This window comes from Leptonychotes weddellii, chromosome 5 (genome assembly GCF_054177405.1).
Source record: "Leptonychotes weddellii isolate Sample4059 chromosome 5, ASM5417740v2, whole genome shotgun sequence".
NCBI lineage: Eukaryota > Metazoa > Chordata > Mammalia > Carnivora > Phocidae > Leptonychotes > Leptonychotes weddellii.
In genome coordinates this window covers 146,651,779-146,667,753 of record NC_138373.1, presented here as the reverse complement: position 1 = coordinate 146,667,753, position 15,975 = coordinate 146,651,779, and the positions used below count along the sequence as shown (strand labels likewise).

The following is a 15,975-nucleotide window of genomic DNA, read 5'->3' as shown; positions in this document are numbered from 1 at the left end:
TGCCCGCCAGCCACTCGGGGACGGGCAGTTACAGCTGTGCACATTGAGCCGGTCAGGTCTCGAGTCTGGTGTCTGAGGAGCGTTTCCATCCACCTTCGTTCCATGAGGGACAGTGGCGTTTGGCGACTGCGGTCAGCATTCTATCCTTTGATCACGGCAATCGGTCTCAGTTTAATGGCCTTCTTGCTGATTCCAGCATCGTGGCAGGTGTTCACCACATCCGTCACGTTCTTATAGGACTCGGGAGCCTGCAGGGGAGGAGTTAAAAACTGTAAAAATCTACTTAAAATGTAATCCTTGAAAGCATTAAACGTCATGTGGGATCAAAGAAATGCACATTAAAATACTACTGAGTTTTCTTTTTGGTGTGTGTATCAAACAAAGATGATGACTGAACTCAATGTTGGCAAGAGGTTAATAAGATAAACACTTTCACCTTGTTTTATAGTTTTCCTCTCTGTCTCATAATTTCCCCACAGAATGTATATTACTTGTATAACTAGGAAAAACAGTAAATGTTTAACTGAATAAAACACACAACAGAAAGGAAATGCACCAAATCATCCTGTTAGCGGTCATTATCTTTGGTTGGTAGTTACTGGCCATTCTGACTTTATTTCCACAGTTGTCAAAATTTCTGGAATGAACAGCTATTACCTTCACAACAAGGGAGAGTTATTCAATGCACCTGCATTACTAACACCGTGTGTATGTTTATGTGTATACACATGGACACGCTCGCTGTTCTTTCTGAGTTTGCAGCAAGACCTCGACCCTCCCTTCCCCCTCAGTCACTGTCCTGCCATTCAGACTAGTCTCATCACACACCCCCTCTCCCCAGTGGATTCCCACAGGGCTCTGTACACACCCCTTGCTAGCTCATTCCCCTCCAATCTCTAACTTTCGCACTGCAGCCTCTGGACTCCTTCCAGTTAGTCATGTGCAGAATGCTCTCCCTGTCCCCCCTGATCTGAACACTCCCTTCACCCTCCTGCTCTTGAGGACACACAGATCTCCTCCAGGGATGCAACTTCCACCTCCTACTTTCTGAAGTACTAGCTACTTTCCCTCCTAAGTGGGGTCCTGTCATTAGGCCCAGGACGGTGATGGGTGGCCTTGCTCATCTTGGTTCTTTCCAGACCATTCGCACTCCCTCCCCACTAAGTAATCCCCGTTTCCCTTTTTGAGTCTCCGGTCATCTTTCACCCCCTCTTCTTGCTGCAGTTACCTGCTAGACCCGGAAGCACTCCGTAGCATTACTTGAAGATTTCTCGCTCCTGGCTCACTGTCACTGTTCTGCTATAATTCCAAATAGTTTCAATATCTAGGATAAGGACGCTTTCAGTATCTTGGCTTCTAGTTCCTTGACTTTTGCTCCTTCAATGCTTACCCTGATCATTTACTCCCAGCCAGGGCCACACCCCACAACTTGTCATTAGCAGCAATTAAACTCCTCCCTAATCTCCACTTGGGAGCATGTCAGGCTACTGACCACAGCTAGGTTTCCAGCTCACGCCCTCCTGCGCTCCATGTCCAACGATCCTTGAACCCCGTGAGACGTACAATCTCTTTGCAATCCCTCAACAACCTTGCGTCTCTTCCACGGCACCACACTTGCAGACCTGGTTAAAGTTAACTCATCCTCTATTTCATGCCTGCACGTGTACAGCTGAATGTAGCTGAAAAACACCCAGTCACCAAACTGAGCTCCAGCAGGCCCTTGCTGCTGTCCTGGCACCCACCCCAAATCTCACCAGGCTGATTACTCTTTCTCTTCAATGGTTATTTCATACCTTCTCCTGCGTCCCCACGCTTAAGTTGCTGGTACCACTTTCTACTACACTGAAAAAAGAGAAACCACCAGAACAGAATCTCCATAAAATCTCACCAGCTCTTCCCTGACTACCTGCATCCTACCTTCTCTCCTTTTATTAAGGATTCATTATCTGAGCTCCTAGCAAAGACCAACCCCATGCGCTCTCATCTATCCAAGGACACTACTCCAATAATTCCCCCCCTTTTCTGCATCAATTTCTCTTCCAGATTCTTCTCATCAGTGTGCCAGATCATGTTACTCTTCTGCTCAAAATTCTCCAATGTCTTCCCATCCCCTCCCTCAAAGTGCAAAAGTCCTTCTGTAAAGGAAGGGCAAGGACTCACACGATCTGGCGCACCCACCTCTCTGACCTCAGCTCCCTCTTGCTTGTTCTTATCATAGTGGCCTTCTTGCTATTTCTCCAACATCCAGGCATAACCTCGCCTTAGGGTTTCTGCACGTGGCTGTTCTCTCTGCCTGGAAAGCTTGCCCCTAGATACCTACACAGTCCACTCTCTCGCTCCCTTGAGGTCTTCACTCAAGTATCACTCCACTACACCCTATTTAAAACCGCACCCACTTCCTATCTTTCCCTATCCCTGTCCCATTCTTACTTTGTAGCACTTAATGTCTGTCATCTAACACTACATCTTTTACTCTGTGCTAAGTTTCACAAGAAAGGGATTTGTTGGTTTTGTTCTCTGCAGTACCCCTAACACCTAGAATAGCACCTAACTATAGATGTTTAATAAGTATTTCCTGAGTGAATGAAAAAATCATACATAAAACATACACATAAAGAAAATACCAAGTATCAATAAAGGTTATCTCTGGTTGGTGTAATTTTAGATGTTTTGTTTTCTTCTTTGCATTTTCCAAAATCTCTTAATGAAATAGGTGTTTCTTTTCTTTCTTTCTTTCTTTTTTTAAGAGAGGGAAGGGCTCAGGAGGGGCAGAGGGAGAGGGAGAAAGAGAGAATCTTAAGCAGGCTGCATGCCCAGAGTGGAGCCCGGCTTTATCTCACAACCCTGAGATCACGATCTGAGCTGAAACCAAGAATCGGACGTTTAACCAACTGAGCCACCACCCCATAAACAGGTGTTATTCTTAAAATCAAAGAAAAAATTGTTATTAAGATATAAGGTTTTGTCGTACTCTGTGACTCAGTAAGTCTACTCTTGGGATTTCAGTCTGATTTTTTTTTAAGATTTTATTTATTTGAGAGAGAGAGAGAGAGAGAAACAGCATGAGAGGGGAGAGGGTCAGAGGGAGAAGCAGGCTCCCCGCTGAGCTGGGAGCCCGATGCGGGACTTGATCCCAGGACTCCGGGATCATGACCTGAGCTGAAGGCGTAGACGCTTAACCAACTGAGCCACCCAGGCGCCCCTTCAGTCTGATTATTAAAAACAGCTGGATGGGGCACCTGGGTGGCTCAGTCGTTTAAGCATCTGCCATCAGCTCAGGTCATGATCCCAGGGTCCTGGGACTGAATCTGCTCAGTGGGGAGCCTGCTTCTCCCTCTCCTCCCCGTTCGCCATCTTTGTCTCTCTCTCAAATAAATAAATAAAATCTTTAAAAAAAAGAAAGGTAAGAATCATTCTTGTGGACTTGCCTTGTAATTAATCTCCAAACAAAAGACAATGATAAATTGTAATTGAGGTTATTTAAAAACAAACATAGTTATCTGATAGCAATACCGAAAGTTATGCTCTCTGTGTAGTGGCATAAATCACAGACAGTTTTATGCGGAGCATTTATCGAAATTTCACTTACCTCTTCCATAACCAGTTTGGGTGAGGCAACGCGGATTGCGATTCCCATATCTGCCAGTTTGTCCAAGACATCCTGAAAATCTAAATTACGACGAGATTTTGCTCGGGACAGTGCACGGCCCTAGATTAGGAAAGGAATGAACTTTAAAAATTCTGAGCTAAAATTTACATTCAACTCCAGTAATTATTTAAACTTTTGGGATTATATGCCTTTTCCCTGACTTCTTTAGAGTTAGAAAATAATCTTTTTCTGTTTTATCAACCTTAGTCTTTTGTTACAAATCGCATCATATCCTTCCAGAAAACAAATTTCCACCTATACAGAACATTCAGTATTGAAAGATTTAGTTTTGTATTTGTAATTAATTATCAATTCAATATAAATTGATTTTAATCACAAACAGTAGGTCTGTCATCACAAAAACCTTGTGCCTTTTGATTTAAAACAGTTTTTCAACCTTAGCACTACTCACATTTTGGGCTGGATAATTCTATGTCACATAGAATGTTCAGCAGCATCCTTGGCCTCTACTAGATGCCAGGAACAAAACTCCCCTCCCTTACCGTGACAATAAACAAACAAAAAAACAATGCCTCCAGGTGTTGCTAATGTGTGGTATGCGATGTTGTGCTGGTTATCACTGGGTTAAAAATGAGGAGTTGGGAGGCAGCTGGAAATGAGAAGGGATCAGAGAAAAAGGAAGGCTCAAATACATTTGTGAGGGTCTGTCCTATAAGAAGATACTCTAGAGTTTCAATTTTCCACTCCATCACTAGCTAAGCACTCTCATGGCTCAGAACATGGCGTGGCAAACTGGTTTGTGGGCCAATCTGGCCCACCACCTGTTTCTGTAAATAAAGTTTTACTGGAACACAGTAATTCCCATTGGTTTATGTATTGTCTATGGCTGCTTTTTCACTACAATAGCACAATGGAATAGGTACTACAGAGACCATATGGCCCCAAAGCCTAAAATATCTACTGTCTGGTGCTTTACAGAAAAAGTCTGCCAACCCCTGGCTTAGAAGATAAGAGGCGATATGGTGAAATAGGTGTGCTGTCTACGCCTGGGCTCTGAGGTGCAAATGCCCCAAATCTTGAATGGACCTACCTAGAAAGGAGCAAATTCCACAAATGACTAGGTCTGTGAATGGCTGAGATAAGCTGTGATGTGAACTTGCATCAGTTAAAGTTCTATCTGTTATGCCAATGTGGGAATTTCCCAGTCTGGATTTTGTGGACTTGCAGAGGTGGGAAACAGTCCCTCACTCTACAATGACTCCACTAGGGTAGAGATTACTAAGTGACCTTAGTTGGTTCACTAGACAGCATATATTATGGGAAGAAATTCAGGTAGAAAACAAGATGGATCCAAACTTCAACTCTGTTAATGCTCACATACATTAACCTGTCAAAACGCAAAATGGCAAACTGAAGAGACCATTTCTAAGTCTCTGTTTTCCTTACCGCTCCATGACAAGTTGTTCCAAAGGTCTCAGTCATGCCCTGTTCAGTGCCAGTAAGAACGTAACTACAGGTACCCATAGTGCCGCCAATGAGCACGGGTTGTCCAGTGAGCTGAAGATGCAAACACCAATCCAACATATTACAATTTAGAAAAGCTTTAAATGAGCTTTTTATGCCTGAGATTTATACTTCCTCTTGCAGTGCAGGACTGTGGAAGAAACCTGGGCCTCCAAATACACTGCTTTCAAAACTTACTAGGACATATTTTAATTCTTGGATAATTGGGAGGGAAAAATGTGAGGAGCAGGAAGGCAGCAGAAAACAGACAATGCAGGAGTGAAGCCAAATTCAAATGTCTGGCGAAGCGTCATTAGGAAGAACCATCCCGGGCAAGGCGCTTGACCTCTCCAGGTTCTGCTAAGGGCCCTTCTACCTCTACCACAACCAGATACCAAGAGGAGAGGAGAGATGAACAGACTGAGTTTAATCTTAATCTTGCCTTCCAATCATTCAAAGGCCTTGAAGAGATCACCTATATGGAGTAAAAGAGTCTCCATGCAGGATGTTTTAGACTTCCCACTGCAGGCACAGATGAGGGGGGAGTCACTGCTTCAGAGAAGACTGGAAATCACTGTTCTCAGGGAGGACAGACCTTCTTTAACAACCACTGCCTCTCTGTTTAAATTCACCCATGTTTAGAACGACCTAAATCATGCCCCCATGGCCTAAAACCACAAATGGCTTAGTACATACTTGGTAATCAACAGCAATGAGGGGATGGTGAGGGGGGAAAGCTCGGGTGGATCCCTTCCTGTGAACCAACAGTGTCCGTTCCTTTCCGTCCACCACGTGCTGCTCTACTTTGGCAATATTGTGAGAAACGTCATAGATCACATGCAGGTCCAAGTCATCAGGGGTTGTGTTGAAGACCTTGGCAAAGGCCTAAAAGGAAAAGCCTATGTTAAAAGCGGCCAGAACCAGCTCTTCAGAACTCCTCTGATTTCAGCTGCTCTGTTCCTATAGGGAGTGAGGGATTTAAGAGCTCAAATATAGCAGTATTATTAATCTTCCCATAAAAGACAAAAACCATCCTTTACACCACATTGCAAATTTCACTCCATAAATTCCAACTCTGGTTGAAAAGCTGCTGGGCTACTCTTGATTCCACCCTTCAGAAGAGCTTCTTCCTCAGCCTTCTAATCTTCGTGAATGCACTTCTATCCTATCTGCTGCTCAAGGCAAATTCTAGGAACAATTTTGGTTTCTCTTCTTCTCTCATTCCCCACATCTGATACTCTGCTGATTTGATTTAAGGAGACATCAAGAGCCTGGACACCTTGCCAATATTTCCAGGATTTATTACATAGATTTCGAAAACCGGACTCTATAGGCTCTTTTTTAAACCTTATCATGAGTAACAGAAGAGCAACTTCAACTGTACCTGACGGGTTAAGAAGGTCATGGAGGAGCGGTTGACCCAGGCATAGTTCCCAGCAGCTGCCATCCCCTTCAGGTAGTCCTGACCCTCTGGGGAAGCGATCCGAGCACAAGCCAACTGCCGGTCGTTGACTATAATCTTGTCTCTCTTCATGGCTTTTTCCATAGCTACCAGTGCATCTGGACCAGAGAGAAGAAGTCTAAATCGGCCGCTTTTACCTTTATAATTCAGCTTTATTGCAGAAAAGTAGGCTACATTCAAACCCATTTTTTAAAAAGCAAATAAAATACAACTTTTCCTTTGACGTGTTTCTAAGTTCATCTATTTGCTTGGCCAAGACATGGTTATTGAGGATCTTCTGTCAGCGCTGTGTGACACAAAGTATGTGGGTTACAAAGCTAACACCTTCCCTATAGGAACTTGGGACAGGGAATGAGAGGTGAACACAAATAGCAACAACATGGTCTTAGTCTCCCCTTTCCTGGCATGAAAATGAATGAATAGAAATAGTAAAGTACATTTTATTACTGTCATGGTTTTAAAAAATAATCTTTTAGTGACTTAACAGAAAAGACTTGGAGACAAATTGCTAGAAGAGCAGGAAAATCAAATCCATGGCAAAGTGTAGAGAAGTACTCAGAGTTACTAGTCAGTGCTCCATACATTTGCTAGATTAAATATTCTAATGGGTCAAGCTGGCCCAAATTATTAAACTCCCATAGGATGAAATGTACACACAAGGATGAACTACTATAATATACAACTTAAGGTTTAGAAAAATTTCCATGTGTTTATATACCTTCTCATAAATTCATAAATCCTTTCACACGTCCTATCAATCATCCAAAGTGACCTTGCTGCTGTTCCCCTGCCTTCTGCTTTTGTTCATGCTGTCTTTCGGTCATGAATGTCCTTTGTGCATGACTGTCCAAACTGCACACAGTATGTGTTCACCACGCTACCTCCAGTATCTTTTTTTTTAAACGCTTTATATAGACTGTTCTTTGGTATTTTATCAAGTACTACCTTTTCATTTTCATGAACGTGACATCTCTTTCTTGAGACAATTTGAGGGCGGGTCCTTGCCAATTTCATCACCGAATCCACTATAACACTTAATCTTGCATTATAGGTACATAAAACACATCTGCATACATCATAAATGTATAAATGGAATAGTATAATGCAAAGTATTTAATCTCCTATGACAATACCATGTGAAATAGTAAAAACCTATGCAATATAGTTCGAGCTTTCTCTCTGAAATCGCTATTTGGTTCCCTATAAATGCGTGTTTGAGCACTGAGTCAAAAATTAGATCCAGAATATACCTGTGGCTACTTGGTGGCCCAAGCCTCTGCTTCCACTGTGGATCATCACACACACCTGTCCCTTATGGTCGATGCCCATTTTCTTAGCTGCGTACTCATTGAAAATCTCATCCACAACCTGGATTTCTGCATAGTGGTTGCCTGCTCCCAGGGTCCCCAACTGCAAAAGTAAGAATGTCTGATAAAACACCTTCTATTTTGCTTTTAAAGATTTATTGATTTGAGAGAGAGAGTGCGGCAGTGTGCATGCACAAGTCGGGGGAGGTGCAGAGGGACAGTCTTCAAGTAGACTCCCCACTGAGCAGGGAGCCTGACACGGGGCTTGATCTCACAAACCCATGAGATCATGACCTGAGTGGAAACCAAGAGTCACTCAACTGACTTGAGTCACCCAGGCGCCAGGCTTCTATTCTGCTTTAAAAAAAAATCATTTAAAAAGCAAATTGGTAAAATCAACTGGTAGATAAATAATCACAGTGTTTATATAACAAAGAAATTTCTGAGCCTCAGAAATGCTTCATGCATTTAAAGCAATACACAATAAAAAAACATGGTAGAGTAGCTCTTGAAGTTTACTGTATCATTACCTGCTTGAGATATATACAAATATGTATTAAAAACTTCATAAACCAAAACTCAGACCATTAAATGGCCCATAGAACATTTTAAACGTTGTGGACAGAAGGGTCAAATTTTGGGATGAACTCTGGTGAATGCAGACTCTTACACAAGGTCTAAGTTCGAATGATTTTTAAAACATCTATGAGTTTAGTGACAACTACCATTATCCGCCAATGAAAGAATGTATCCTGTAACTGGAGTTAAGAGATGATTTAGGGACCACGGCACAGAAGTGCTGGAAGAGTCTTTAGAGGCTGCCTAGATTTAACTAGTTTAACTAGTTTTCAGGTAAGAAAACCAGACTCAGAGGTACACCTGGGTGGCTCAAGTCGGTTAAGCATCTGCCTTCGACTCAGGTCATGATCCCAGGGTCGTGGGACTGAGTCCTGCATCGGGCTCCTTGCTCAGTGGTCCAGCCCTCCCAACACACTCTCCCTCTGCCTCTCCCCCTACTTGTGCTCTTGCTCTCTGACAAATAAAATCTTAAAAAAAAAGAAAAGAAAAGAAAAGAAAACCAGACTCAGGCAAAAGAGACTTGCCCACAGTCACAGAGAATTAATGGCAAAGCCATCGCCATTAGCTGTAGATTTCAAACATGTGGTATATTCTTATCTCATGGATGCCATGAACTGACAAGGTATGTCTTCTCATCTTGGACTCCATAAAACTCAGCCACATCTGTGGACTGTCAAAGTATGTACGTACGTAATTTGGGCATACATTTTTAAGCCTCATAATCATATCTCACTTTTCTCCCATCCATTTCTAATTCAGCACATTTTGTTTTGTTTTATGAACATCTGCAAGTTCCTAACAGTTTTTTAAGAGTAAGAACGAAGCATAAACAAATTTGTGTTCTTTTTGATATACTGTGAAAAACCTGGGGATATGTTTGCTACATAGAAGACATTTCCCCTTCAATAGAAACACACGACCCACCCCCCCACCCCCCGGCCCCAAGAACGTTGCCCCTCCCACGTGTTACCTGAGGAAGGCCTCTTTTCTTAGCCCTTGCGGAGACCTTGTTGGGGTCAGCCTGCAACATCCTTCCGTACTCCTCACAGTGCTCCTTGTCCTCAGCCCAGGCATAGCCTTCCCTCAGGGACCAGTCCACACCCATCTCCAAGGCCTCCTCCAAGTCTCTGAGGGAATAATAAGGTCTGGTCATTTCACAGCCAAGGCAGAGCAAAAGCTAAGATGACCACACCTCAAAAGGGCAGAAGGAAACGGTCCATTTACTCTCGCCTGTGTACCAGGCGCTGTGCTAGATGCACAGTTCATGCTCTCAGCAGCTCCAGGCTTTTTGAGGAAAGCAGCTACATAAATAATTGCGATATAAAACAGTAAGGACCATGTGAGAGATAATTATAGTTCTTCAGACATTTATTCAGTTCCTTGTACTCTTCATATCTTATTTGCATTAGATTTGCCTCTGTGAAAGGCAAAGAAAATTTATAACTGTCATCAGATATCACCATCTACCACTGACTTTACCACAGCTACCCACCTTCATTAATAATTTATGAACAATTACAGCCAAATAATAAACCTATGTAAATGCCTTCAGGTGGCACAGGATAAATTTTAAGGTATCTCTGCAGAAATACTACATGGCTTCAGTGCACATGCATTTTGAAGGGGCACATACATTAAATCCCTAGAAGGAAACAGCCTTGATCTTCATCTAAGGTCCAGCCCTCCCAACACACTATCTGGAAGGTTAAATGATCTAGGTCATCTCCCCACTATAGCCCATTTCAAACATTATTTATGATATAGGACAAGATTTCTATTTAAAATATTTATGAAGATCTTAGAATTCATATTGTTCTAGGTATGCTTTTCAAACCAGGGCTGCATGTCAGGGACCACATAAATCACAGATCCTCCAATTTATCAGTTTACTCCAAGTTTTTTGTTTTTGTTTTTTGGCTGGAGGGGAGCTGCAGAACTGTTAACAGCCAGAAACATACTGGTATTAACGTATGCACGTGTATGTAATTAGAATGCCAAAGTCACATAATTTTAAAGATAAAACAGAAGATGCCAAAGAAACATTCTAGTTAAGCACACGTTCCGCAAAGTTTAAGACGCACAGCTTTGCAAGAGCCATGACGGTACCGTCACTGGCCATCGAAAAGGCAGTTGTGCTGTGGCTTTCAATCTCATTCTCTACTGCTGAAATATTTAACATCCTCGCTAAATATACAACATTCAGTGCCATCATTCAAAAAGGAAGGTCATGGCTAAATAGAGGCTCACTGAAAAAAGGCGGTTCAGAATACAGCCTCTGAAACCAAAGGTCTCTGGTTTGAATCCTGACTTTACTTACTAGCTTACTACCTCTTTAAACCTCACTTTCCTTTGTCAATTGGGAATAACATTAGGGTTATTATCTAAATAAAATGACATGATAGACGTATACTATAGCACAGCGCCTTCCATGTAGGAAGTGCTCAGTAACTCTCAGGGGTATTTCTCTATTATAAATTCTGTGTGTCAAAGGCTGTTCTAATGAACATCACTTGACTAATCTCTCTAATCAATGGGGCAGGGGGCACCTCATGTGTAAAAGAACAATTCATTACCACTTCCTGAAAGGTGACTGAACAATCCCCATCCCCTAAGCATACATTGGTTATGAATATGAGGGTCACGTGGTTATTTTCTTTCCCAATCTGTTTATTGGAATCTTGTCCTCTTACTTGGCACTCATGGGGATGACACCTTTTGATCCCACCCCAACAGGAATGTGGTCAAACATAGCTTGGGCAAGCTGCTCCTTCACAGGCTGGACATCGCTTTCGTCTAAATTGGTTCTTAGCAAGCGCACACCGCAGTTGATGTCAAATCCAACACCACCTGCAAAATAGAGAAGTCAGTCACAGATTAGCAAAACCAGGTAGCTGGGCAATGTTACCTGTGGCTTCTCACCATTAATATAGGGTTTGAAAGACAGCTCTTCTTTTATTTATTTATTTATTTTTTAAAAAGATTTTATTTATTTATTTGAGAGAGTGAATGAGAGACAGAGAGCACGAGAGGGAAGAGGGTCAGAGGGAGAAGCAGACCCCCTGCTGAGCAGGGAGCCTGATGCGGGACTTGATCCCGGGACTCCAGGATCATGACCTGAGCCGAAGGCAGTTGCTTAACCAACTGAGCCACCCAGGCGCCCCAGACAGCTCTTCTTTTAAAGATAACTTTTTAAAAGCCTACAAAGTAGGTAGTCTGATGACATCAAAACACTTAAAGTAATGTACATACTACAGGTACTTTGTGGGCCAGGAAGGCGGTAATGAACAATGAGTATCATCTAGACTAAAGATTTAAAAAGATGTATACGATTAGAAATTAATCGTAATGATAAGTATCATCTAGACTAAAGATTAAAAAAAGATATACACAACTAGAAATTAATCGTAATGATGATAATGAGAGCAATCACTTACCCAGTACTTCCTAAGTGTCTCGTACTGTGCTAAGTACTTTTCACAGCTTAGCTCATTTACTCCTCATAGTAATGCTACGTGGAGTTAACATTACTAGCTCCAATTTGCCCGAGAATTAACTGGGACACAAAGAAGACACATAATTTGCCAGCGAAGCATTTCAGTTTGTTTTGTAGCCAATGTCTAAAAACTGCCTGGCATATAGTAGGAGCCCAAATAATTTTCCATAAATGTACACTTTACTTGATATTTTAATAGCCTCCGAGTGTCCACAATTAATCCTCTCAGTAAAGTAGGGGACAAGGAATGATAGACATGAGACTGAGAGATGTCCATACTCTATTTCAGAAGGACTGTGCTTCACACCTGACAGCAGATGTGCACAGTGACCTTACCTGGGGATACCACTGCTTCGGGGTCACTCATATCAAAGGCTGCCATATTCCCAATAGCAAACCCATAACCTGAATGGACATCAGGAAGCCCAATAGATCGCTGCAAGAGAATTAGAAAATGAAATACAGCTTTCTCAACCTGACAAGACCATATTAATTCTCACGTGGGCTGTGGGCCAAAGCCTTCCCCAAATCAAGATTCTGTTTTTGTGAAACCTTCTCTATTGGTGAAAATTAAGTATAAAAACTTCTAATCATAAAGTTAAAAATAGCAGGAAAAAAAACCTTTTTAATAAAGTCTGACCATTAACTAAGAAAACTGAAACAGAAAAGCCTCAGTATAACATGCTATAGGAGGGCCACATACTAACTTTAAGGTAGTATTATGTTCTAAATATTTATTGTTATAAAAGAAAAATTTACTTATAATTTCAGAGAGTGAGTGAGAGCGGGGTGAGGAGGTGAAGAGGGAGGGAGAATATCTTAAGCAGACTCTCCGCTGAGTGTGAAGCCCAAAGCAGGGCTTGATCCCGTGACCCTGAGATCATGACCTGAGCCAAAATCAAGAGTTGGATACTCAACCAACTGAGCCACCCAGACACCCGAAGTAGAATTACATTTTAAAGATAATCTTCAGACACGGACAAATTGTGGTCACATCAGGCTAAGTGAAGGGAAATATCTGATTTATACTGGTCCTTAATGTTTAAGCCATCATAGGCAAATGTAATCCATTTGCTGGTATGAATACTGTACACTTTCTACATCTGGGGCCTAGGAAAGGGCCCTGACCCAGGAAGAATGCAGGTCAATGCAGACACCTAGACACCTAAGAGTTCCTTACATGCACAATCCATTTCTGTTCATTTTCCTCCCAAGTGCCAGCACAATAAATGGTATAAAGACCTCAAAAAATGTCTGCTGTAAGGATTTCATACCTTCTTGTGATGGTGGAACCTGAATGTTAGACTGTGGAGGGGCCCCACTTGCACCACCCAGGCCTACCTGTTATCGCCACCATCCTCCTTTCCCAATCATGCCTACAACAACTGTACTGTACTTTCTCCCTCCCCACAGGTCTAACCCTTACACTTCTGTCCATTCTTTCTCCAATCATCCCCTTGAATGGGACCAGAGTGAAACTTTCAATGGTGGTACCCTGATCCAGGAATAATGCTGTACTGTGACAAAGAAACAAGAAAACAAAACTACTTCAAAGATTTTCAAATGCTTACAGGTTCTAGCAAAAAGTAACCAGAAACTGAGATGCTATCTAGACTCAATTACTTCTTTAAGCTCCATGGTTATTTCTAGATGTTTGAAGGTCACTATCTAAGTGACACCGCTATCAGTTAGGCCTGGCCATTCATCCACTCGCAAACTTTGAGACTAAGACAAAATATAAATGATTCAAACTCTGAACATGGACTCACATGAACAATCCCAGGCAGGGCTGCCACATTGCCAATTTGTTTCATGGCTGGCAGGAAGCCACCGACACCTGAAGACAAAAATTCAGAATTAGAAAAGGGGACGCAGGTGATTTTTAGCATTAAGTACATTCATAGGTTTCTTGCTTGCATTAAATGAAGGGGTAGTGGTCAGGACCACCAGAACAACAAAGCAGGAGAGGATGTTTGGGGTGAAGTGGAAAGGGGGCTTCAAGAAGGCAGCCAGCACGGGGGCGCCCGGGTGGCTCAATCGTCAAGCGTCTGCCTTCAGCTCAGGTCATGATCCCAGGGTCCTGGGATCGAGCCCCACATCGGGCTCCCTGCTCAGTGGGAAGCCTGCTTCTCGCTCTTTCACTCCCCCCGCTTGTGTTCCTTCTCTCACTGTCTCTCTGTCAAATAAATAAAATCTTAAAAAAAGAAGAAGAAGGCGGCGGCAGCACACGCACAGGACGGTAGCGAGGGCAACCGGAGTAATCACAGACACGCTGTCAGCGTTCTGTGCATACCACGGGAAGGTTCCTTGCAAACACAGTACTGAGAAATGTGAAACAACTAATAAACGTTACGTTGCCGATGTAAAAAAAAAAAAAAAAATTCTTTCAATAGTTGTATTATTTACGCAAAAAAAAAAAATCAACACTGGTTTTACTCTAAGTGACAAAGAAGGGCAATGCAGAAGAGCTGGGACAACACTGGACTGAAAGGCAGGGGACATGGGGCTCTAGTTTTGTTCTATCACTTGGTCGCAGTGTCATTTTAGGCAAGTCAGGATGTCCTGGTGGGGACAGGGGTGGGATTTAGATTGTTGAGCTAAAAATAAATGGGTTAAAACCAGGTTCCACTGTAATCATTAGAGCATTATATTAGAGCTTTATACACTTATCCCTAAACATTGGTGCAGTTCTGCAAGGTAAGTGTAATCAACTCCCCTTTACAGATGAGATTAGCTGAAGTTCAGTGAGGCTAATCAGTGTACTCGTTAAGAATGCAGACTTTGGAATCAGACACTCTTAGATGTAAGTTCCGCCTCTGTCATTGAGAAGTTATGCAACTGGACTAATTAAAACGACTTACCAACAAACAAGAGCTCAGGGCTAGATGGCTTCCCAGGGGAATTCTACCAAACATTTAAAGCAGAATTAATACCTATTCTTATGAAACTGTTCCAAAAAATCAAAATGGAAGGAAAACTTCCAAACGCATTTTACGAGGCCAGCACTACCTTGACCCCGAAACCAGACAAAGACCCCATCAAAAAGGAGGATTACAGACCAATATCCCTGATGAACATGGATGCAAAAATTCTCGCCAAAATACTAGCCAATAGGATCCAACAGTACATTAAAAGGATTATTCACCACGACCAAGCGGGATTTATTCCTGGGCTGCAAGGTTGGTTCAACATTCACAAATCAATCAATGTGACACATTAATAAAAGAAAGAACAAGAACCGTATGATCCTCTCAATAGATGCAGAAAAAGCATTTGACGAAGTACAGCATCCTTTCTTGATTAAAACTCTTCAGAGTATAGGGATAGAGGGTACATACCTCAGTATCATAAAAGCCATCTATGGAAAAACCCACAGCGAATATCACTCTCAATGGGGAAAAACTGAGAGCTTTCCCCCTAAGGTCAGGAACACGGCAGGGATGTCCACTATCACCACTGCTATTCAACAGAGCACTACAAGTCCTAGCCTCAGCAATCAGACAACAAAAAGAAATAAAAGGCACCCGAATCCGCAAAGAAGAAGTCAAACTCTCACTCTGCAGATGATATGATACTTTATGTGGAAAACCCAAATGACTCCACCCCAAAACTGCTAGAACTTATACAGGAATTCAGTAAAGTGTCAGGATATAATATCAATGCACAGAGATCAGTTGCATTCCTATACACCAACAACAAGACAAAAGAAAGAGAAAATAAGGAGTCGATTCCATTTACAATTGCACCCAAAACCATAAGATACTTAGGAATAAATCTAACCAAAGAGGAAAAGAATCTATATTCAGAAAACTATAGAATACTCAGGAAAGAAATTGAAGAAGACACAAAGAAATGGAAAAGCGTTCCATGCTCATAGATTGGAAGAACAAATATCGTGAAAATGTCTATGCTACCTAGAGCAATCTACACATTTAATGCAATCTCTATCAAAATACCATCAACGTTTTTCAAAGAAATGGAACAAATAATCCTAAAATTTGTATGGAAGCAGAAAAGACCC

The 15,975-nt window shown here is 42.1% G+C and overlaps 1 protein-coding gene across 1 annotated transcript; it reads right to left on the bottom strand.

Annotated features, from left to right (window-relative positions):
• Positions 1-6: 6 nt before the first annotated feature.
• RTCB (RNA 2',3'-cyclic phosphate and 5'-OH ligase) lies at positions 7-13,867 on the bottom strand. The gene is made up of 10 exons (XM_081822358.1): positions 13,724-13,867; positions 12,291-12,390; positions 11,152-11,308; positions 9,432-9,588; positions 7,826-7,985; positions 6,498-6,673; positions 5,810-5,998; positions 5,057-5,167; positions 3,590-3,709; positions 7-248 (listed from the first exon to the last, which is right to left on the bottom strand). Exons 1-10 carry the CDS (start codon positions 13,850-13,852, stop codon positions 141-143), a joined length of 1,407 nt encoding a protein of 468 aa, XP_081678484.1. The 5' UTR covers positions 13,853-13,867; the 3' UTR covers positions 7-140.
• Positions 13,868-15,975: the final 2,108 nt, after the last annotated feature.

Coding starts and splice junctions, on each gene's coding strand:
- RTCB (XM_081822358.1), bottom strand. CDS start 13,852: ATGTACTTAATGCTAAAAATCACCTGCGTCCCCTTTTCTAATTCTGAA. Junction 9,589..11,151: donor GTCATCCCCATGAGTGCCAA/GTAAGAGGACAA, acceptor TTATTCCCTCAG/AGACTTGGAGGAGGCCTTGG. Junction 3,710..5,056: donor GAACAACTTGTCATGGAGCG/GTAAGGAAAACA, acceptor TTCCTAATCTAG/GGCCGTGCACTGTCCCGAGC.